Here is a 26,226-nt window from a genome sequence, read left to right as displayed (position 1 = left end):
TCTGCATCTGACAGTTATGTCGCGTTGCATCAACAATGCGACACAATCCGACAATTGAATTACTTACCTTATTTCCGTCGCATCCGACGTGACGCCTGCGTTTTTGTGCGGTGGATCGCGGCGGAATTGCCCGTGTAGTCCTGCCCTAACACTCGTCTGTTCATAAAAGATGACACTGACCCCCATCTAAAAGCAAAAGCTCAGTACAAATGTATTGTTATTGCTACGTTTTATTACTCATCTTTCTACTCATGGCCTCTCCTATTAATATTCCAGTCCCTTATTCAGATAAATGCATGGTTACTAGAGTAATTTGGACCCTAGCCACCAGATTGCTAAAATTGTAAACTGAAGAGCTGTTGAATAAAAAGCTCTCTACATCATACTAAAAGTTAATCAAAGGTAAACAACCCCTTTAAGCATAGGCAGATTTTCTATAAGGCTAGGGAAGGCTAAGCCTCCCCAAACCTGTCTGACACTTTTATTAGTGTAAAGTAATAAATAAAAATTTAAAAAAACGGAGGAAAACAACATTTAAAACCCTTTTCCCTGACCTTTGCTGACTGTGTGGTGAGAAGCATGGGAGGAGTTTGCCGGGCCCCCTGTATTTTCTGGCCGTGTCACTGCAGTGCAATCAGGCATCTTCGTTCATTTAGGCAAGCTTGCATGCTGATTGGTTTGCCCTGAGAGTTTAAGTCCCGGTACTACTTTTGAGCAATTTGATTGGCTTGAAGGTTAGCTTTGAGCCTCCCTCCAACCAATCCAATTCCTGCACTTAGACTTTGAGGGCAAAACCAGCAGCATGGAGAGGAGATGTCACAGAGATTTATTACATTTCTGCTACTGACACAGGTAATCAGCCCTACACCCCACTCCACTGTTAGTTCTATAAATAATGCCAGTTTTAGACCTTAAGGAGGCAAATGCTTTGATAATCTTGTTTATATGTGTTTGCGGCATTCTAACTTTTCCCACCATACCAGCATTAACCCTTCTCATGCCATAGCAAACCCTCCCCATGTGGATTAAACATTGGTTTAAATTCATATTAAAAGCTATAAATACAAGATAGCTGCTAAAAGGGTAGAGTGATAGGTATGTACAGCAGATTAACACATATGGGCAAGATAAGGGTTAATGCTGAATGCAGTATTCATTCATCCTGATCTGTGGAGAATATATAGTGAATAAAGTACCCCCTCTTGTAAAATATAAGGATATTATAAGTCAGCGAGGAGTTTCATGACCATGTTTTTATACAGGTCATGGAACTCCAAGGTAACTTCTAATATCCTCATATTTTGCAACTGGGGGTACTTTATTTATTATAATACACAAGTTTCAGTGAGTCATGTGACAGAAATGACATCAGAACTCACCGTTTATAACTGATGACATCAGAACTCACCGTTTATAAGGATATAATTTACAAGATATTCATGGCTTTTGTGTATTATACATGAAATTACCTTATACATGTACTGAGTCTCTTTTACAAGAAACTATAACTTAACCTATAATTTTACTGAGGTACTTCATACAGATGGCATTAGCATTGGATTTATCCTTCATTGCTTTCTGGTGGCATGATAAATACAATTTGCACAGCATTTATGTTACCCAGTGTTCAGGGGGGCTAGATCCATCTAACCCTAATGTTTCTGCATCCATTAGATAATGTGCCTGGTGTACCATTATGTGTGTCACTGCCTACTGCTACTCACTATATATAATATGCCTGTTATGAAATTATCCACTGGGATTATTCACTGGATTGGATCAGTTGGTTGGGAAGTCAGTCAGGCAAATTTCATTTATATAAAAGGTTAAAATGATAGATGTGCCTTATTATTGTGCTTCTATACCAGTGCACAAATGTACTCGGCGTGTAAGCACTGCCTCTCAAAGTATGTAATGTACTTGGGGTGCCATTACCCACTTTTTCCAACGTTTTCCAATTTTTCGAGATGTATTATACCCAGAGGCTGCAAAAAGTCTGAAGATATTGTCTGACTTTACGGACTTCGGATCCGAAAAAATATGGATTTTTCACATGACAATCCAAAAAGATGCTGTTTTCGTGCGACAATCCAAAAAAGGTTTTTGTTGATCTGATTTTTTCATGGTTTATTATTGATAAATAAGGGTAAATCATGCATTCCTGTTTAGTCAGACTTTTTTTTTTTTTTTTTTTTAAATCCAAAAATTTGGATTTTGATAAATAACCCCCTTATTGTCTGCCCTTCAGTGAGTGCTACCATGCCACTTTATATGCACGTTGGGCAACAAAACACCACAGAATATTTTCTGATTGCCCATAATACAGTTATTCCTGCACAGGTAGTAGTAAATCAGAGGGTATTTATTAGGGATGCACCAAATCCACTATTTTGAATCCTTTGGGAAAGATTAGCCCGAATACGGAACCGAATCTGAATCCTAATTTGCATAAGCAAATTAGAGGTGGGAAGGGGAAACCATTTCATTTTGTGACAAAAAGTCACACGATTTCCCTCCCCGTCCCTAATTTGCATATGCAAATTATGATTTGGTTCCCCCGGGCAGAAGAATTCGGCCGAATGTAAATCCTGCAGAAAAAGGCCGAATCCTGGATTCGGTGCATCCCTAGTATTTATTAACTGAAGTGAGTGGGAATTGTGAGTGGTTATTGGGTTGATAATCATTATACAAATCCCCTTGTAAGTTAGTCTGTGTATGGTCAACTTTAGCCTCCCCAAATAAAAAAGTCACCCTCCGCCTATGCCTTTAAGGCTAAACTATGTGAGAATGCATTTGAACGAATGTAGCCTTTTGTCCATTCTGTAAGAAATATCAATTGCTGTATATTGTTCACTACATCATGCAGTTAAATAAAGAAACTTAAAGATAGTAATAGGGGTACAAATTATTTGCTTTAACAAGTCAGGGGTCTCATCTAATAACTACAATTTGTGAACTCTTCGATTAATTGATGATCATCATGAAATTGCATTAACTGTATATAAATATATATATATATATATATATATATATATATATATATATATATAAATAATTTGTCATACAGAACCGCACTCCAAAGTCTCTTTAGTGAGTCAAATCACCTTTATTAGTATGTGTGTCCAACGTTTTGGCCCCCCTTGGGGCCTTTTTCAAGGATGCCCAAGGGGGGGCCGAAACGTTGGACACACAAGCTAATAAAGGTGATTTGACTCACTAAAGAGACTTTGGAGAGCGGTTCTGTATAACAAATTAAGTACAACCTTTTTGAACCTGCACCCACAAATACATTGCAAATCCGGATCAGAGTGCGGCTGCCTGAAAGTTTGTATATGTATATATATCTATATATAGCGTCCACTACTCGTAAGAGAAGTGTTTGGTGCCTGGGTGCTGTCAGCAAAGTAAGTAAGATATCCTGTAAAAAGGTGAGCACTCACAGGTCTTAAGATGCAAAAAAATCGGTGAAATTTATTGAAAATAAATAACTGACGTTTCGGCTACTCCTATAGCCTTTCTCAAAGTGCAACACATAGTGAAGACCAAACATTTAAACCCCAAGTGGCGGGAAAACAAACGTGATGAAGTTATCAGGTGTCAAGGGGCGTGGAAAAGAGTATACAGCACAAATTTTTTTTTTAAAAAAAGCCTGAACATACAATAAAAATAGAATAAAAATAAAATAATATTGCCCACATGCAATCAGTAGTCTCATATAGAAATTACATGGTTATTAAGTGCAAAAAAAATGCATAATCTCAAAACACAACATAATAGATGAGTGATCATTAACATAGTGTGATCCCACACTGTTCCGCAAGCTGGGCGTCACATCCAGTTGAAAGATACAAATTAAAAAGTTCAAGTCAGGTGTTCTGGTTATCAATGTTACTTAATCGCCAAGCAGGGACAGATTGTTACAATGTAGTAAGTTGCAATCCCAGTGCTTCGGTACAACTGATATTTCAAGCAAACATTATAGGACTTACTGTCAGTATCGGGTACCGAACAGAGACAGGGGAAGACAATCACTTTGTGACAACATCCATATCTGTAGCATGGAGGATGCAATGGCTAGAGTCACAAAAACGGGTTCCGTGTACTTCAGTGCTGGTTGAGCTTTGCTGTCTTCCAAATCAAGCCCTGCAGGTTTTGGGAAGACAAGGCCTGTGGGCGTGTCCCTCAGCTCTGGGGCGTGGGCGTGTCAGTGGTCCATCAATCAGCATGGCCTTGTTGTTAAGGGCTGCTCGCATGGCAACCGTTGATTCTGAACTTGGCATAGAGGCTGTTGCGATATATTAAATTTGAATGCTTGTAAATAGAGGTGACCAGAAACAGTAGCAAAAGTAAAGGAATAGAAGAAGAAAAGTTAGAGGAGTTAGAACATGAAATACGAGATATAGCAGGGAGAGAGCAGCGTTGTTTTATTACGCAATATGGCGTGTGTTAATAAAGGCAGAAGGGCACCAGTTATCCCATAGAGGACTTTGTCCGAAATGAAGGGCATCACTGCCATGTTTGGAATGTCACACTTGGTATGGAGCTTGGTAGACCACCCGTCTATCGCAGGGGTACATAACACACAGCCCACAGTCATATGTGTTGGATTCAATGGGCAGCGAGAAAAGTTATATTGGTAGAACATAAAACCCGTCCATAAGCCAATGCACAATATAGTATAGCTTTACATAGATTCGGGGTGGAGAAAGACACAACAAGGCCATGCTGATTGATGGACGACTGACATGCCCACGCCCCAGAGCTGAGGGACACACCCACCGGCAGGGCCATGCTGATTGATGGACCACTGACACGCCCATGCCCCAGAGCTGAGGGACACGCCCACCGGCCTTGTCTTCCCGGCACCTGCAGGGCTTGATTTGGAAGACAGCAAAGCTCAACCAGCACTGAAGTACACGGAAACCGTTTTTGTGACTCTAGCCATTGCATCCTCCATGCTACAGATATGGATGTTGTCGCAGAGTGATTGTCTTCCCGTCTCTGTTCGGCACCCGATACTGACAGTAAGTCCTATAATGTTTGTTTGAAATATCAGTTGTACCGAAGCACTGGAATTGCAACTTACTACATTGTCCCTGCTTGGCGATTAAGTAACATTAATAACCAGAACACCTGACTTGAACTTTTTACTTTGTATCTTTCAACTGGATGTGACGCCCAGCTTGTGGAACAGTGTGGGGATCACAATATGTTAATGATCACTCATCTATTATGTTGTGTTTTGAGATTATGCATTTATTTGCACTTAATAACCATGTCATTTCTATATGAGACTACTGATTGCATGTGGGCAATATTATTTTATTTTTATTCTATTTTTATTCTATGTTCAGGCTTTTTTTAAATTTTTTTGTGCTGTATAGTCTTTTCCACACCCCTTGACACCTGATGACTTCATCACGTTTGTTTTCCCGCCACTTGGGGTTTAAATGTTTGGTCTTCACTGTGTGTTGCACTTTGAGAAAGGCTATAGGATTAGCCGAAACGTCAGTTATTTATTTTCAATAAATTTCACTGATTTTTTGCATCTTAAGACCTGTGAGTGCTCGCCTTTTTCCAGGATATAGATATATAGATATATATATATATATATATATATATATATATATATATATATATATATATATATATATAGTACAGTTAGAAGAACTTGATTGATGAGCCACAGTGCCAGTGACTAGACATTGTTAGATGCTAAAGACTGTTTGGCACCCAGGTTATCACTTTTTGAGAGGTTGTAGTTTGCGTTGAGACATAATTGCATTATTTGCAGTATTTCCCATCCTTGTATTCTTTTAATACATTCAATGATCAAGATACACATTTTTAAGTGGGGATTTATCTTTATCTCCTGCTGTAGCTTTACTTAACTTACAGTACATACGTATTTAATGCCTAACCATTTTCAAATACTTTAGTAATTGCTGAAGTGTTGATAGCAAGTAGATTTGCCATAGCAAAGTAATTGAAAATTACCTAATCCACCTCATATTCAAGAAGTGAAAGAAAGTCTCAGGATTAAAATGTACACAGCAAGGGGAAAAATACAAATCTTTAACAGAAACTGGGAAAATGGGACAAACAAACCTTATAATGTACAAGTAATAGTTATATTTTTCTCAAATTTTGTAATAGGATATGCAGACCTGTATTTAGGTTTCTGTTGTAATAACAATATAACTATGAAAGGGGAGACGCCTTATTTGATGAACCAATGAACATTTCTGTGAATTCTGTTTTTATTCTGATAAAACAATAAAAACTAACTTGGTTGAAAAAATACATTCACTAATCGGAGTTTGTACTGCTTCAGCTAACTATTCTAGTCTCTCCCATTGTTCTTTATTAATCTTTTGCATACTCTATTGGCTTCTGCATTACCCCTATAAACAACTCATACACTTAGGGGGTTATTTACTAAACTCCAAATGCAAAAATCACGGAAAATTGGTGATTTCTTTTAATAAAATCTGACTTTTAAAAAAATCGAAAATTTTTAAACCGAGTTGATGGAAAAGTCGCATCTCAGACCTGTTGATGTTGCATATAAGTCGATGGAAGAAGTCCCAATGATTTTTTGATGTGCGCTGAGTTTCGTGCAATGCCCCAAATGTTTGTTTGTTTTTGACAAAAATCTGAGTTTTCGGATGAAAAATCTGAAAAAATCTTGAAAATCGGATGAAAAATCTGAAAAAATGACGAAAATCTGATTTTTTTTCCGGCAAAGCAAATTTTCAGGAAAATGTAATAATAAATAAGAGTAAAAAACATGAGCAGATTTGATCGGAGTTTGAATATTGAGATAAATCAGTAAAAAAAGTAACTCGCTAAGACATTCAAATAAGGGTTGTTGAGTTTGATCCTATAAGTGTAATACAATACTAATTCTTATTGTGCAACTCATATCCAAACTTAGTTGAGGATTGAGGCATACGACTCTTTCTTTTGAACATAGACTTTCAATTTCTGCTCACCGGGTGTTGCTGAACTGCAACTGGACTGTTATCGAGCTCTGCAGGACTCAGCACTGGGTCCATGAATTACATAGTTGTCTGCATTGTTAGCCATTGTTTGCAAACAGCATTATCAGTAGGCTTTTGGAACAACAATTGTATGTTTAGTCATTTATTAAAATTGTTGAAAATCGATAATACAGAATATTTTTCTTGGGTCCTGTAACATGCTAGCTGCTATTCAGCTATAAAAACAGTGACCGGATTTCCAGCATTTAATAACATTTCTGCATACCTGAGTACAGAAAGAGCAAGTTAATTCAGTGCCGCCACGTCCTGTAGAAATTATAAATAACGCTGCATGTCTGTTCCTTTGCGCATAAAAGCACAGTTGTTATTATTCTAAAAGCTTACTGGTAATGCTATTTGCTAACAGTGGCAAACTTTGCAGCCACCCATGTAAAAGTCAAGCTCTCAGTCCCGCGTCCTGCAGTTCACTATGGAAGGAGTGGGAGGCTGCTGATGTTAGAAGAACAGGCTGCTATTCTCTCTGAGTTTCCCTGTGTATGGAGTGGGAGCAGATAAACATGCAGCCACAAAATAAACCGCACTTTTCTAGTTCCCTGTGTAGAGAGTGGGTGCAAGGAAAGTAGATTGCTATCAAAAAATGTCAAGGTTAATGAACACACGGTGCAAATTCACTCACACTTTGCGCACTGCTAATACAAGTTTTAATATAATTAAATCAATTTTATTGCGTTTCAGCCTGCAATAAGTGTCTCAATCCAATTAGATTACTAGGTGCAATGTGACCCATTTGCTGAAAAATACATATGTTCATAAAATATTACTGTGGATTTTTTGTCTGTTTCTATCAATTATTTTACTTTTCTTATTATTTTCTTATTTTTTAAACACGTAAATTAACCTTTTCTATTCTTTTCCTTTTTTAATTCTTTTCCTTTTTATATTGTTAGTAATTGAATTTTTCCTCCATCCCTTTTCTCTTTTTAAATACATTTTCTTTTACACCTTGACCTGGTTCTCCCTCAAGCTGTTATGTATGTTTATGTTTTCTTCCTCATTACCCTCCTCTCTTACAACAGTAATCACATTGCATTGCTCTCAACTTGTCTCCCCTCTCACTTGTGAGCTCCCTTTTGGCTGCTTTCTGTTCTGCTTGACTTTGTACCTTTACTATGGGTACCAGTATTTGCCAGTGGTTAGGCAAAATATGCAAACTGGTCTGCTTGACCCCATAGGGAAGTCAGAATCTTTTTTCTTTTACTTGTGAATGTGTGAATATATGTTTGACTTTCACTTTCCCTTTTGTTATCAATTTGTGTCCTGTTTTTCTTCTGATCGCCTTCATTCTCTTTCTTTTATTTCTACTAGGGATGCACCGAATCCACTATTTTTTTAAACACTGACTTGAAGAAATCCTACAGAAACCACTAACATATTTTCTTTTTTTATTGCTTCAAGAAAAATGTGTGTCCACTTATAAGCATTCAGTGCTTTCCTATGGTCTTATTCACTCTAATAATTGCGGCTATATATAGCCAGTTCAACTAAATGCTTGACTAGCAGAATTCTCAGGAGTGTATGCTTCACACTAGCTATTGTGACTACAAACTCACTAACTCCAGCAGCTACTAGTAGTAATCGAATCTGAGCTGAAAATACAATACATTTCGATTAGATTCTAATATGATGCTCTTAAGAATTTATTTACTAAAATCCAATTTTGTCTCATTATTTAAATAAAAAAATGACAACCAAACACCCATACTTAATTTTACCTTATTTATTATTAAAAAGCACAATTTAAATCTATTTGGGTAAAAACCCGACAAAATAGAGCGAAAACCTTAATTGTGTTATTTTTTTCTGGGGTATTTCCCAGATAGCTCAATTTTTTTTCTGGATTTTTCTTGAAAGCCCGTATTTTGCGGATTATTTGCCCAAAAAGCCGTAAATGGGCGGACCCGATAGGTCTGAGATGGCGGATTTTCAGATTCTGACTTTTTGCAGCATCAGGCCTTAGTAAATCTCAAAAAATTTGAGTTTTAAAAAAAAAAATAATTAGCTTTTGCCCAAAAAAGTCCAATCAAATTAATTCTGAGTTCATCAAATAACCCCATTAATGTTTTATTGTATAACAGTTGCAAATTGCAGTATATCCTGTATATTGTGGACACTATGTAAATAAGATGTATTGATAAATAATTATGTGAAACTTCATACCAACCATTGTATTGTGAAACAGATATTTTAGTCTGTTAGAAAAACAAAAGAAAGGGTAGATACTCATTTTCTGTATGTGGGAAATGTCACTTATTACAAAGTAGAATAAACAAAATGTCAGGCTCTCAACAAAGAAAGAAGGAGCACAAAGGAAACAACAGCATACATTATCTATGTCACACTTTCCTATTTACATAGCTGTCTCTTAATATAAATTATATATTCTGTTTGTGTAGTGGAAAATGTATCCCCTTACTGAAAATAGAAATTACCACTGCAGGTTGTAAAGATTCATGTGAGTATGAGCTCATGGTGCTGCAACTGCATCACTGGAATACTGTAGCTGTTTTACGTCTCTACATGTGAAGTAATATACTTTAACAATACAAGTTTAATAAATGCTAATAACGGAGACAAGAATTGCTTCTGGTCTACAACAGTCCAATCGGTCAGAACAACCAATAGAATCATTGCTTTCAAATAGCACACCAGTAAACACTAAATGGCATATTTATTATGTGGTGTTACAAACGGTGTTAATAAACCACTCATCACCAGGCTTTGTCGTGTAAAAAACAGCGTCAATTTATTACATTTTTTTTCTTAGTGACTTCCGCCGGAAGCAATGTTAAATAACGGCGGCAAACCTGGCGTTCTCCTGGCATAAAATAAAATAAACCTTGAGAAATTCACCATTTATTTTACACATCTTTTTACACATCTTTTTTGGCAAATTTCATTTTACACAGCATAATAAATATGCTCCTAAACTAAGCAGGGCTCTGCACAACTTGTTTTCCAAAAATGTAGGGACACTGTGTAAAATATAAATAAAAGGAGAATGGGAAATAGTGCAAAAACAACATATCAAAGTGAGGAATAGTATTGTTTTCTGAAAATAATATGTTTGTTTTGACTTGATTGATGCCAGCAGCACATTTCAAAAAGTTGGGACAGGAGCAACAAAAGATAAGAAAAAGCATCCCAGAAGTAAAGATGGGGAGGGTTACACCAGTCTGTTAAATACTATGCAGGAAAATATTGTTGTCATTTAAGAAAAAGAATAACATTGCCTAATGTGAAATTGGAAAGAATTTCCATAATCTTCAGTACATAATAGCATTAAAAGGTTCAGATAATCTGGAGAAATCTCTGTACACAAGGGACAAGGTAGAAATGATCTGATGCCCCTGATCTTCGGGCCCCATTAAAACAGTCAGAATTCTGTAGTATAAATCACTGCATGGTCTCAGGAATACATCTAAAAACCATTGCTGCATCCACAAATTCAAGTTAAAAACTCTGCCATGCAATGAAGATATCATATGTAAACACGATCCAGAAACAGCTCTTCCTTCTATGGGTCCAAGCTCACTTTAGATGGACTGAGCGAACTGTAAAACTGTCTTGTGGTCTTTTTTTTGGTGCAGTGTGCAGCTTCTTCGCTTCCTGTATATAAAATGTATTAGCAGCAACAATACAACTTTTGAATTTAGCTGACAACTGGTTGTTCCTCACTCATGTTGTTTCCAAGGCTGGCCTAGCTTACACAGGGCCTTGAACTATTGTAGAAACTCCCTCCATTAGGAGTGCTAAGTAGGAAGGAGTCAGATCTTGCTACAAGGCACAAACACTCACAATGGGCATCAAACAGCTCCAGTTAGCATATGACATAGATACTGAGGCCACTGAAGCTCAGCCACTGACATTTTTTATATAAATACTCAACTAGGTCTCTCATACCATCTCTACACTGGTATCTCGACACTAGCAGAAAATGAGCACCCACATGCAGAAGGATAAGATTTTTTTTACCATACAGAGTTCATCTGAGAAAAGACCGAAATATATGTGTGCCCCTGTTTGTAACAGTGCAACGTGTATTCTCACTTAGGGGACCTTTTCATTTATTCATTCTGAACAAAATGCACATCTTGTTTTCTCTTTCTTCTACTTGAGTATCTTCTAAAGGCCTTGATTTCGGATTGACTGCAAGTGCTTTGAGAAGAAAATATATAATTAGTTTTGGTTAAGAATTGAATAATGGTCCCATTTACTTTATTCCTTGCCCATTTTTCTCTCCATTTTTGTAGTATTCCACTTGTGTGTTTCCTTAGCTCACACAACTCTGGGTTTGTAATGTGTTTGCAGTCAGTAGATGGTGATGCTTGTTAACAAACCAGGTTTTGAATGGTAGTGTTAGGGAATTGCAATAACGCAGTCCAAGGCTGAATTATATATCACAGGTACAGCCAGTACTAATGTACAGGAATATGAAACAGGAGCTTGAGTGCTAATGCATTTGTCATGTACAGTGTCAGTCAAATTATTGTTTTCTATATTAATAGTTATTGCGCAACAAAAACACAAATTGGGATTGTTGGCAGCATTTAAAAAAGGGGTTTAGCTGTCAGTACAGTATCTTCAGAATTCATTCCCACTCTGAGTACAGTGAACGGTACCACTGGCTATTGCTCAACTAAAGTTACACTAATAATGCCATTATTGTTAGGCCCATATTGCATTCTAATGACTGATAATTGGCTGTGCTAGTTCCAATTCAGAAACTATCCTCTCATCATGTCTTATTTCCTTCTTTTCCAGGGAGTGTAAGAGTTGAAGATGAGGCCTACAGAAGCCTGCTACTACTTAAAAATCAGCTTGATTATCCTTTTTTATATGGGTTGCTATGCCCAGAAACATCCCAACATGGACATTGCTGTCATTTTGGTGGGCACAACGGACGAGATAGCCATCAAAGATGTACACGAGAAAGATGACTTCCATCACCTGTCTGTGACACCAAGGGTGGCGCTAGTCACCATGAATGAGTCTGATCCTAAAAGTATAATTACACGTATCTGTCACCTCATGTCTGACAAGAATGTTCAAGGGGTCGTGTTCGCTGATGACACTGATCAGGAGGCTATAGCTCAGATATTGGACTTTATTTCTGTGCAGACACTTACTCCCATCCTGGGTATTCATGGTGGATCTTCGATGATCATGGCTGATAAGGTAAATATTCATATTCATTTACCTATCATCAGATATAATGTCTTAATGGTTATCCCTTTGCCTAAATGATTCTTTGTAGTTAGTGCCACCCCTCCTGCATACTGTACATGAGTGGCACATGGACTGGATATGAGTGTCACGTGGCAGCTCGTTTTCCTGTGTATCTCTCATGACACATAAATAGGCTATAGTTAAGTGTAGGCTTGAGTTTCACCAGTGTGGTTGTGTATAGCAATACAGTATACAGTATTAACTTATTTAGGGTTGTCCAAGATGCAGTCAGGAGGTGCTTTTGGTTGTCAGTGGATGCCGGTAGGGACACTAACAGCAGGATAGTTGAAAGTCACCTTAACAATAATGGTAACCCAACACTACACACAGCCCTGAGTTTTGTTTACAAATAAATTAAGATGTTTTATATATTCTTTGCTGATTCATTTGTAGAGTAGAATTTACAAATGAATGCCCCTTAGAACCTTAGAACTTTTTTACCAAAAAAGTGCCCCTTAGAACCCTGTAAACCGTGCACCTGCATCTTGCCTTTGCTTAGTGTGATTTTTGCTCTGCACTTTGTGCCACATTGACAATGCAATTGAAGGTGCAAAGCTCATCACTGACAAGCACAAGTGAGCCCTCTGTGTAACTTGTACTATAAGCAGGAGGTAAATTGAGGGCCTTGCATGCACTGGCTTCTGCATTTTGAATAACATGCACACTAGTGGTTTGCTTGGGGCTATCCATGTGCTACCCACCTACTGCCTTTCTTTATACAGTGCTGCCATTCTGGGTGTGCAATGAACTGCAGTTATGGAATTTCAATTGGCCAAAGTCCAAAAGTGTATGAGGCAGAGTTTGCTGTGTTCATATAACATTTTTTATGATATGAGACGGCAGTGCAATGCTGCATTCTCATGTCTTGCGGAAACATGAGAAAACTGAGTGAAAGTTTATTTACTGCACTGAATTTGTCACTGGTTTGGTGTTATAAATAACATCAGTTATTATAACACACACCTTGGACTATTTGTAAAGATGGACTTAAAAGAACACCGTTTACTGGAATTGTCTCAGCAGGGGTCCAGATTCTTCACCATCTTCCTTTTCCATCTCTGTATAACCTCACATGCTCATATATCTTTCAATAAAAATAGATTGCTTTCTGACACCAATACTTTTGTGCTTGGGGATCTACAGTACATAGATTGCTGCCTGACCCTAGCACTATATAAAGGGTGACCTTTTCATAGTAGAATGGAAGAAAGCTGTAATAAAAGCACATGTATTAGATTACAGCCTGAATAAATAACAGTCAGAATGATGTTTTATAATCTAATGATTTTAAATGAAGATGAAATTGATAAATGTGAGAGTGCAATAACCGATCTATATAGGCATCAGAGTAATAACTATAGACAAATACCTTTATAGAATAGTTACTGCAATCCACTCTCATTATGCACTTGTACAGTGGTTCATAAGCTGTAGTGCTGGCCCCCCAAAGGGGTCCCAAAGCAGTGGTTGAGTGAGCCTAGCCGTTCTGTTCTCTTAGATACCTCTGGAAGTCCAGTCTAAAGTTTAATTAACTTGAGCTTATCGTATTTTTACTTACCCAGTTCTGTATAAATGACCTTTTCATTTGTGTGTATCTTCCTTGAACTAAGGAAGGCCTTTACTAAATGCTAGACCTGAAAAAGGGGACTTAAGAAAAAAAAAATCTCCAAAAATCTCTGTGCCTACATATACTAATACATATGGAACCCCTGTAATTCATGTGGAGCCTCCTTTCAAATTATAAGAAAGGAACTGAAGTATGGAAGTTCTTGATGAACTTTCAAAAACTATGGTGTAAATAATGGCACGGGATGCACTTTCTCTCCTACCTCTCCATCTAAACCTGACCAGAAAAAAATGTTTGAAATATATACAGTAGTCAAAAATTATACTTTCCCAAGAAGTTCAACTTTTTGTCCAAGTGAATTCCACCTAACTTCTAACTGAAAACAAGACATCAACTGGCCAGGAGCAGATTTTGATGCATATTATTATATTTATTTGGAAGAACATTTGAGTAAAAGGCATGTCCCAAGCAACAATTAAGCAGATATTTGAACAAAATGTAATAGAATTAAATTTCTGTCCATAAAAGAAAAGTAAATTTTAAATTTGTTATACACTACAACTTAACGCTGGTTTATAAAAATAAATCTAGTTATTTGCAGATCTTATCTATTTATCCAGGTGGCCCCTTGCAGTTTATAAAAGTGCACAGAAATTTGTTAGGCACCCGTTAGTAATTTTAATTGCTTTACTTATAGTAGAAGAGCTTGGGCTCTTCTTTTTTTAAAATGGCATGGGCACGGAGTAATTTATGGCAGGACGTGACTGCCATCTTCCTTGACCTTCCCAGGAATCTGCCATACCAGATTAGGCTTGGCAAATGTGCAGACCCTTGGGGAAAGTTCTGCACATGTACTAAGTCTGTCCTGGCTCAGGTGATTCAAGCAGTTAATGTTACTGGAGTTGCTTAACAATCACTTTTATTTCACTTTTATTATCAGTTCATTTTTATGAGATACGGACACTGAGGATCTGGGGGTCTTCCCAATGCAAGTTTATATTTTAATAGTGCAAAAGTTGTAGTAAGTGGAAAATGTTGTGTATTTTAGGATTACAAACAGGTGGTTGTTGGGTATCTTCCTTTTAGGGATGCATCGAATCCTGGATTTGGTTTGGAATTCGGATGAATACACAAACCTGGCTGAACCAAATCTGAACCCTGTGTATGACTGCAAAAAAATTAGCTGTTTTGTACGCATGCATGTTAGGCGCACGCTTTGGACACACAGAGTTTTTCCGCCTGTGTGCCGGCTTTTACGGCACAGATGAAGGGTTCAGATTTGGTTTGGTATTCTGACGAATCCATAACCCTAGATTTGGGAATTCATCCAAACTTTAAAAAGCAGGGTTGGGTGCATCCCATAAATGATTGCCTAGTTACATAATGTGGTTATTCTAGAAAACACAATTCAAAGGTCTAAATAAACAGGGCATATCACAAAGAGCATAGACACACTTAGCCATGTTTGTAGTCATGTTGATAAATGACCTTCAGGTTTACTAACACACAGCAACCAACTGAGTTTTTGTGTCAACAGGCCACCCACCTAAAGCTGCCACCCTAGCCAGCCCATGGGTGCATATTAATACAACCCTGCCAGTACATACTATCTGCTAAATTGTTGCTGTGGTTTGCAGGTAGTAGACCAGCCTGACGTCAAGAGCTCTATATAAGGGAGGCAAACTGGCAAAGTATACAAAGACAGGAATTAGAAATGGGCAGTTGTTCCATGTCCTTGGGCTGTCTATGGTACTTTGATGACAAAAGGCACTTATGCATAGACTTTTGTGTATCTGCTGTAGCCAAATCTAGTCACATGAAGTATACTCGGAGCCAAGTCACCTCAGATCACAAAAGTATGGATGGAAGATCCTTGGTTTGCACCTACAGTATACAGTAGGTTCATAGGTTGTCATATCACAGCACAAATTCAGAAGATGGATGCCATAATTATATGTGGTTACTTTCAAGCTTTATATCCTATTTCAAAGCTCCCTTTATTCTCTTGACGGCAGCACTCTGGTGGATAGGATATTGATCACTACCATCCTGTTGGATACAAATATTGTATAAAATATAACTTAATATACCAGTATAGCGAATTCCTCTTTAATGAATCTGTCCTTTGAAAATTAGAGTAGATCCTGCTGATCTCAGCAGATATGCTGTTTAGGTATTTGTTATCAGACTGAAATTCAAGTCAGCATATTTTATTTAAAAAAAAAAAATTATATATATATATATATATATATATATATATATATATATATATATATATATAAAATTTATGGCACTGGAAGAATGCTCTAAAAACTCTCGAAAAATAGTGATTCTCACATTTTGCAAAAACTTGTACAACTAATGAGTGCAAGCAATGATTAAAGTATATTCTTCAAATACCAGATTTTCAGATACTTTGACAATCTGTAAATACTGACAAAAAATATGTAATCCACAGTTCACAGGTTATGATGGGCACCTGTGTATATTGGAAACCCAATAGGAAGTGTAATGCTCCTGCACTTTAACCTGCTTTTTGTAAAGACCCAACCGTAACCTTGGTTCCAATCTCCTCCTCATCCTAAATGTAGGAAACTGATGAACAGCTATTCAGCCTACTTTTTCCTACAGGATTGCCACTTACAACTTTCAATTCATTAAAATGCATGAGTTAAATAATGTTGCAGTTGTTTACATTTATGAATTAAAGTAAAACATAAAAGACAGAGGGGTAGAATACAAAGGACACAGAGAACTTTGTGGGAACTTTGTTTTTATAGTCTCGTGTCTTTATGAGCCCCTGATTATTGATCAGATCCCTAGACAGCCCATGTCAATATATATGAGTTTGCACAACAGTTTGCCCTTGGTCACTAGCTGTGTCCATGTAGAAAGGAACAGGAAAAATCTGGGGGTTTCCACCTTTGTTTTATGTGCATAATACATGGAGGCACTTTGTATTTTAGAGGGTCTTTATGGTCAGCATGCCCCAGTTGGCATACATTTGCTGCAAACACATGCAGAAGATTCAGTTGTGTTTTATTTCTGCAATTCTGTGCACTCAGAATATGTCAGCTAATATATACACATTGGATTTACATCTGTGGAGCTGCAGTTCTGTACTAGTAAGATTCGTTTTGGTTTATAGAACCTGAAATGCAGGAATTTGACTTTCTCTTCTCGGACTCAATCACAAATGTTGGTTTTGCTTTGCTTGGTCTACTGTGTGCAGCAGCTCATTTCTAGACCTTGCAATCTAGTGTCTTCCATGCTTACAAAATGCAGTGTTTATACACAGAGGAAGAGAAGGTCATGTCGACTGACAAAGAATGGTATTTATTTATTGTGCATGCTGCTCAGCAGCTGTCAGAGATTTTTATTTTAAGAGCCGGACTTTGTCACCAGCTGTTTCTGCAAAGTCAAATTCAACATCACTTGTAGATATCCATGTATCAGATACCTGGAGCAAGCCTGTAGTCCATGCAAAGGAGGCCTCTTTAATCGAGAACTAAACTCTAAAAATGAATATGGCTAAACATGCCATATTTTGACCTTATTGCACCAGCCTAAAGTTTCAGCTTCTCAATAGCAGCAATGATCCAGGATTAGAAACCTGTCACAGGGGTCACCATCTTGGAAAGTGTCTGCGACACTCACATGCTCAGTGGGCTCTGCGCATGCTCAGTACACATATTCTATGTGTACTGTATATTTTGAGTCTATTCCTAAACTCAGTAAGTGACAGCAGCACGGAGCATGTGCAGTTAATCAGCAAAAAAGAGGATGGGGAGCTACTGAGGCATCTTTGGAGGCACAGATCTAATCAACATGAGGGTGCCAAGTCTTGTGCCAGGTCTTGCAGGTGCTCAGTGAAGCAGCACAGTAGTAACTTATTTTACTATTCTTTCATTTGGTTGCACATTAAGGACTACCCTGGGAAAATGAGCCTGAGCCGCAAATGGAGTATAATACTGTATATATATATATATATATATATATATATATATATATATATATATATATATATATATATATATATATATATATATATATATATATATATATATATATATATAGTGAATAAAGTACGCCCTCTTGTAAAATATAAGGATATTATAAGTTACCGAGGAGTTTCATGACCATATAAAAACACGAGGCCGATGGCCGAGTGTTTTTATACAGGTCATGAAACTCCGAGGTAACTTCTAATATCCTCATATTTTACAACTGGGGGTACTTTATTTATTATACACAAATTTCAATGAGTCATGTGACAGAAATGACATCAGAACTCACCGTTTATAACTGATGACATCAGAACTCACCGTTTATAAGGATATAATTTACAGGATATTCATGGCTTTTGTGTATTATATATAGATATAGATATAGATATAGATATAGATATAGATATAGATATATATATATATATATATATATATATATATTATAGTTTTAATGAGTGCAATATATGTTTATTTGCTACAGTATGGTGGTTCTGTACAAGAAAACAAGCATACTGTATATTCAGCCTTTCTGACAGTTAGGAGGACTGCTAGTGCATGGTGCCTCTGTTCCTCCTGACTGCTTTATTATCAACAATATTTGTAGGAGTTGAAGCTCAAAATGAATTACTTTTCCTTTTTTTGTTTCATCTTAATAGCATGATATATTTTCCAAAATTAATTAATGGTCTACTGATTCTTACAATAGCCCGGAGTTGTACATTCTCATTGAATTTGTGTTTCGGAGTTATGTTGGCAAAATCTAATTAATATATCAAGGTAATGAGAAGATCGACATATCCAATAAAAAGCAGGTCACCGATAATCAACCCTCCTTTGAATGAATTAATTTCACTGCAAATTTACTTGGAACATATGCAATGGTTAGATAATTGAACCTATCTTTGTTGCCCAGAACCCTCTCTGTTTAGGTCACTAATAATCTTATACCCTATTAATAAATGGTGTTAACTTCCATTTATTTCCCTTATGGATTTGAAGCTTATTGTGTGCAGAGAACATTGTGCCCTGCCCATTTACTCATTTACATATATGCTATAGCTGACCTCTCTCTTTGACTTTTTCATGCATAGAAATATAACTGTGCAGTTAGTGGTTAAATTCAGTCAATATTCCAAAGGTTACATACAAGCTTCTTCTCATGTATAGATGGTGTGAACTTTAGGGCTACCTCCAGGCCCGGACTGGCAATCTGTGGGTCCTGGCAAATGCCAGAGGGGCTGCTATCAGGTGCCATAGAAAGTCACTATTTAGTGGGCTGGTGGGGGCTGTTTTGGCCTCTCTATGGGCTGATTGGGCCTCTAAGTACCTGAAATGCCAGGGATTATTTTAATTCTCAGTCCGGACTTGGCTACCTCTGTATAAATATTGAGCATAATGACATTGTAGTGATGCTATTCCTGCATTTACAATGAACTGGTACAAGAGTTGAAGAGTTGCCCTTGGACAGTGCTACTGCGTACTGCACCCTAAAAATCTTGCTCAAGGCTCATACCCTGCCTGTTTACAGTGTTGTTACAGTGAGTGCAGGCAGGTTCGCATACAAGGTGAAGTGCAACTGTTTTCACAGGAAGTGCTTTTTGCACTTTACATCTCCATTTGTAAACACACCCATGTGCCTGACCATACATTGAGCTAGGGTCTCGCACATTACTTTCTGTAAAAAGCAGAATAAAAAAAAAAAATGAGTATAGGATTATGGAATACTTCAGTGCTCTTTTTCTTTCAGGTTTTGTCAAAATTTTGAGGCAAGTGTACACAAGCCAGATCAGTGGGTAGGCAGAAGTGTCTTGGACACAATTGGAGGGAAGACACGTTTTATTTGAGAGTGGCAAGGGTGGCACAACTGTCGGGGATCGGATGATATACGAGTGTAGTTGGCAGTGGATGAGGATGGTGGGTGTGCAAATGAGCAGGGGGGGTATGAAAGAGCAGAGTATGAACAAGAATAGGGGCAGTTGTTAGGGTCCCAGGCCAAGTAGTTGCCTTGGGTGTCAATTCTACTTGGCCTGGTACTGAGCGCTCAAATCAAATTGTGGTGCACACTAAGAAAACACATATGTAGTATGCAGTTCTTAAAAGTAAACTAGAGGAAAATTATATAACCAGATAAATCTTCAAAATAATAAAAGGGATTAACTGTTCTCTAAAACAAGTACTATTGCATAAAGTAGTATGACTTTGGAAAAAAATGATGTACTTAATTTGAAGACTTTATAAGGACTTATACATTTTCCCATGCTAATGATTTGATGGTCTATTCTCTGCCTGGCAAAACGAAATCAGTTGAATGTTTCTTCATGGCCCACAATCTACATACAGTATAAGGTTCAGATATTACCATTAGTCATGTAAGACTGTTATCTGAAATTTGTATCTGAAAGGTTCATATATACAGCACAGCTGACTGGAGAAATATATTCTAAATTTAATTTGGAAGAAAGTGTTAGATGGGAAAGATTAACTTCTATGAATATATGAATTAATTATTTGTGGTCCTCTGAACAATAAAGTAGTACAGTTGTATTTAAAAATGAAACAATACAATAAGTAGAATAGGGTCCAATCTGAGGGGATAGGACAAATATTACTGTTATTTGCATAACCCATCTCTACTCTTGCATTTTTCCCACTTTCTTTAAAGTTCTTTCCTGCCCTAGTTATCTACCCATTTCTCTCTCTCTCTCTCTCTCTCTCTCTCTCTCTCTCTCTCTCTCTCTCTCTCTCTCTCTCTCTCTCTCTCTCTCTCTCTCTCTCTCTCTCTCTCTCTCTTCCTTAAGCTTTGTCCCCCCCTTCCCAAAATCCATCACGTTGCTCCCCCTTGTTTTGGCACATTTCAGCTCGAGCTACTCTTTCATCTCATTCACTGAACTCAGCTAATAATTAGGTTTCAGTTACTCAGCTTTGTTCAAGCGAAAGAGGTTTGATTTCTGGGAAAAAAAATCTTATCTGAAATTAGGAATTTGAAGTTTATCTTTTAATTATGGGAAAATGTGCTAATTGTTCCTGATTTAAATATTTCAGTATTACAGTTGATTGTGTCTTTCTGGATAATTGTATTACTATTCCATTATGCATTATATTTCAAGGTTCATGCTGATTACATACCTAGAAGTTTCATGATCTATGGCAGTAGTTCCCAAACTGGCTTCCTTGAGGGGGCCTGGAGCAGTGTTTGGGAGTTCAATTAAAATAAGATTTAGAATGCTTATTGCTAAATCTTGCACAAATACTCCTGTCTGTCCCTTCACCTCCTGTGAGTATAGGCAAGAACAGGGAAATCCGTATGTGCAGGATCTTAAATGTAGAAACCTGATACCAAATTATGGAAAGGCCATGTTCCATTGACTATATTTTAAGAAAATTATTTTATTTATTAAACATGATTTCCTTTCTGTTCCTTATGTTATAAAACAGCACATCGTAGTTGATGCCAAATCATTCCTATTGTGTTTATTTAATGTTTTTGTATGTTTTTTGCAATAGCCTTAAGGTATAGTGATCTAAATTACAGTAAAACACCCATATGCAGAAAAGCACAGGTCCCAAAGATTTCAGATATTCAGATAATAGAGCTTGTACGTGTGTGTAAATATATTATTGTAGATTATTATTTTGAGAGTTTTCAAATAAATCCTTTAGACATCTTTTGTTTGGGATAAACATATAATTATTTTATACTTGTGGGAAAAAATGTTTTCTTGTAGGAAAACCACTTTACTAGAACACCCATAATGAGTTGGCTTCTTCCAGGGTCAGCTGGGTATTGGTCATGTATTATTAGGGTATAGATATGCAATACATATTTCATTTTACCTTTTAAAAAATAATTGTAAGACCTTCAGCTCGACTCCCAAATACAGTTTGGACTCCAGTCCATAAAAATAGACATTATAAGAATGGAAAGGATTTGGAGATGAGCAGCTGAATTATTAAAGGCAACCGAAGATTTTAGCTATGAAGAAATATGAGATAAAACTGGGATATTTATAATGGAAAAGAAGTGCATAGCAAGGGATTTAATGGACTCACAAAATTATATTAAATGTCAATACAGCAAGATTTATTTAACTTTATTGAACCAGGGAGACATCTGCTCTCTAATTTTGGAACAAAGAAGCAAATTTAATGTTTCTGCAAGAAAATAAAATACCTTCAGAAACATTTTACTTTACTTTCACTTTTTTCAAAACTAATAAACACTGACAGACCTTGTCCCTTTGTGTCCTCTAGGAAGAGTTAACTGAGCCCTGAGCTTCACCGTCACCTTTAACTGCACTGTAGTTGGGGAGGAGGGCGTTCAACTTTAAATCTCTTAGGTCAACCATATTGCAGTGGCACATTTTCTTCACGAAGTATAAAAGTGGGCCTCCTAGGACTCACTAGAGAACCCAGGGTCAGACTGGTACCGGAAGAAAGCACAGTGGTCCCCAGGTCCTCTTGGGCATGGTGATGGCAGGTTGCTGTTGGCAGGTAATTGGACATATAGGACACCGAATTCCAGGCTTCTGGTGGGCCAATCTGACACAGAGAATTTGGCAACCAGTCTGACCATTAGATGTAGGACATGTTAAATAGACTGGCTGTTAAATGGTTTAGTGGTAGCAATAAAAAGATGACTTGATTGAATCTTATCTATGGTGGGACTTTATTGAATCTTATCAATGCATATAACCTAGCTGAATTGGCTATTTGGTACTTCTGGCCAATACCAGATAAAAGACAATACTATTTATAGTCTCAGTCCCTTGCCCTGAATTTCTGTCTAATGCACAAAAATGGATACACTCCATTGGGCAGCAGGGTAATTTCTAGGTTGATGTGCTTTCATTGATTTATCTACAAGTAGACGTCACTTGACATACAAGAAGAAAAAGAATGATGATATTCTGATTTGCGAAGAAATACATGGGACTTTCCGGCAGTAATGCCTCATTACATTCACTAGTCAGATGTCTATAAGGCTATTGACTCCAAAACATCTCTAATGCCTACCTGTCAATCACTGTTATACTCTATGAATGGAATTATTGATGCCAAGAGGTTTTGAAGTATCTGAGATCTTGATACAAAAGAAGCAGTAGAAATTTAAGATCTAATCTTGTTTTGAGATTTATGCCAACAAAATGAATGTGCTTCCCAGCAAAACAGCTGCCAGCCTGTCCTTATAAGTTTATAAATTATTTAACGGAGAATAATCATATCCAGTTTAATGTTGCAGTGCTGATATCATCCCAGAGCTTTGTCTCACGTGTGCACCTCCAGTGGGAGCCACGCCAGAGAGGTGTATAGGCAGTAAAATATACCACACCAATGCTTGCTGCTGTTTGTTACTCAGTAGAGGAAATAAATCCTGAAATGATTTTGGCAAAACTGCTGCATCTTACATGCCTCCCGCCCATATAGAGTGGTAATTTGTTTGTAAAAATAGTTAGTGGCTTCCAGATCACTTTCTTTGGTGTACCTGTGTATGTATAGTAATGGGAGAAACTCCTTTTTCCAGTTTTCATCAATACCGTTAGCAATGACTAACATGAACCCGTGTGTGGTTTCAAATCTGGCAAGAATGGCAGGAAAATTCAATGTTTGCGGGTGGTTATTGTAGAGAAGCAGAAATTCACTCCATTCCCTTGTGATGAATGGTCTTATTACCTTCACACTCCCAACAGATGCCCTGAAACCTAAGGACAGCAAGCTTGGCTTCTCTACAGAGATTCAGAAAAACAATTCTTTAGGTTTTTAGGACAGTAAGATATTAATTTTTGGCTTAATTTTTAAAGGGGTGTTTCATCTTTAAGTTAACTTTAAGTATGTTATAGAATGGCTAATAATAAGCAACTTTTCATTTGACCTTCAATTTTTCTTTTGTATAGTTTTAGAAGGATTTACCTTCACTCTTTCCAGCTTTCAAATGGGGTCACTGACCCCATGTAAAAAGCAAATGCTCTGTAAGGCTACAACTTTTATTAATATTGCTACTTTTTATTACTCATCTTTCTATTTAGACTTCTCCTATTCATATTCCAGTCTCTCATTAAAATCAATGCATGGTTGCTAGGGTAATTTGGATCCTAGCAACCAGATTACAAACCAGAGAGCTGTTGAATAAAAAGGTAAATCAATTTAAAACCACAAATAATAAACAATGAAACCCAAGATCATCCTCTACAATACATCATATTAAAGTTAACTCAAAGATGAACAACCCCTTTAAACACTCGGGCTAGCAAGTGCATTTCCCTATAGTAACTGTTAAGATATGTATTAATGGATGTGCTCTCATACAGATCCTATACTAATCTGATACTGATACAGTGTCATGTAACATGTATCTTTGTCTGCTAATGCAGAAGTGTTAATAAAGTTATGTCTTCTTGAAGCACTGGAAGGATGGTGTCTGCGTGCAGTTACTCCTCTGTCTAATAGAAAGCTGCAGGCTCATATGAGATTGAGCTACAGGTTATCCCATCTCTTAAGGAGAATGGCAGCAGTTATCAGATTTTTGCTTTACATTTTCTTCCCCACAGTTGATGACACGTTACATTCACAACCATATGCTGATTGGTTGCCATGGGAAACTGCATTAGAACGATTTGAGACCGTGTGTGTATATAGTCAACCCCTCTGGTTGTGACCAAAATGGCTGAAAAATACCTAAAAACGCTCATATTCCAAATCTTATCAAACCAAGCAACATATTTTGAGGCCCAAAGAGTTTTAATGTTTGTTGGGGTGAAATAAGTCCTCCTGCTACCAATACGCTGTCAGACCATTTAACAATAAAATATCCTAACTGGTAATGAGTGTACAAATGCTTTCTTCTTCTATAGAAGGTCTCAAATGGTGATATGTGTGAATGAGAAAAGTCTGTGCGAAAAATATTATGAAAGTGATGCGTTTTTGGTTAAAAATGTGATTTCTTTCGTTCTCTATCTGCTAATTGAATAGATTGTTATCATACTGGCAGGAAACACTGATTGGGTTACCATGGAAACTCCACTTTCTCAAGAAGACAGGCTGGGGGTAGGAATGGAGTGGGCGACCTTCAGAAGCATTAAAAAAAAAAAAAAGCTGGAAAAACAGGTGGGAAATTGTGACACTAGCCAAAAGATTGTGATGCAGGAGGGCAGATGAATGTGTGTGCCTGTGCGTGGGGGGAGTAAAGACTAAGGCAGCGCTCGAAACATCTTCTGACGTACAAGGAAATCCCAGCAACAGGACAATATTAGGCACTGCAATTAGGCTACAGCGCCTTTCTATTTTTGTTCTTGCTCTGAGATCTGACTCTGCTCGTGTCACATTGTCTGTTCACATCTTGGCAACCCTTCACTGAAAGCAACTTCATTGGTGGCGTTCCACATGAACATGGCCAGGACTAGAACAGTGAATGTGGATGGTGTCCTAGACCCATTTGCCATCTAGTAATGAAATGCAAGGTGCTACTATAAACACAGATCTTGTGATGTATCCTTGAATCTCACAATATCATGGAAATGCAGGAAGGGATTGTTACTGCAGCCCCTCTGTTGTTAGTATGATACATCTTTCTGCTGTTATAGCTCCACTGGCATCCGGTCCATCCTTACTCCTAACTACCTCTTGTAACATCTCCTTACAACATACCTCCCAACATTTTGGAAGTAAAAAGAGGGACAAAAAAATTTCTTTGCACGTAGCGCAGCAAAAAATTTGGACCATGCCCCTTTCTGTGGCCAGAAACCCCCTAATTACCATGTTCATTTTACAAGAATTGGCAGGTTATGAAAGTCTGAAAATATTTCTCCTTCTCTAAACTGTTTTTTTGTGTCTCAAAATTGTTACAAAGTATCTTATTTGCACCTGTTAGTTGTTATGTGCTCTCTGCTAAAAGCCAATTAAGTTAGAAACTGTTTCTTTTTCTGACTGTTCAGTGCAGAGAAAATAGGGACTTTCCAGTACAAATGAGGGACTGCAGGTTGAGCTGTCAAAAGAGGGACTGTCCCTCTGAAAAAGGGACAGTTGGGAGGTATGCCTTACAATAGGGCCACGTCAGCCAAGGCGTTTTCTACTCTGCTGTATTTCAGTCAAGGGGAGAAAATGCCAAGCTACTCACTGTGCATTGACAGGCATAGCATTGGTCTGTGTACAGACAGGACTGGTTTTGTCATGAAAACATGCATTTTTACCACTGATATCTGGTCGATGTTGTGTCTGTCACAGTGATGTCAGGGAGGAAGTGGATTGCCATCAAATTGCTGCATTCATTGCTCTACTTGCAGCTGACTTTAAAAAGCTAATTGCTGATTGGTTGCTATAGGTAACTGCCCATGGGCAAATTTGCCCAGTGTTGATAAATGAGCCCCAA

General features: G+C 37.5%; 1 protein-coding gene across 2 annotated transcripts in view; it reads left to right on the top strand.

Annotated features, from left to right (window-relative positions):
• The window catches only part of grin2b.L (glutamate receptor, ionotropic, N-methyl D-aspartate 2B L homeolog), a 281,365-nt gene that overhangs the window by 96,300 nt on the left and 158,839 nt on the right, over positions 1-26,226 (top strand). For both annotated transcript variants that reach the window (XM_041589078.1, NM_001112897.2), the window contains 1 exon segment: positions 11,826-12,239. In XM_041589078.1, the coding sequence (XP_041445012.1) occupies positions 11,844-12,239 (396 nt within the window). In that variant the 5' untranslated portion in view covers positions 11,826-11,843.

This window comes from Xenopus laevis, chromosome 4L, assembly GCF_017654675.1.
Source record: "Xenopus laevis strain J_2021 chromosome 4L, Xenopus_laevis_v10.1, whole genome shotgun sequence".
Taxonomy (NCBI): domain Eukaryota; kingdom Metazoa; phylum Chordata; class Amphibia; order Anura; family Pipidae; genus Xenopus; species Xenopus laevis.
This window is presented reverse-complemented; position numbering and strand designations above follow the sequence as displayed.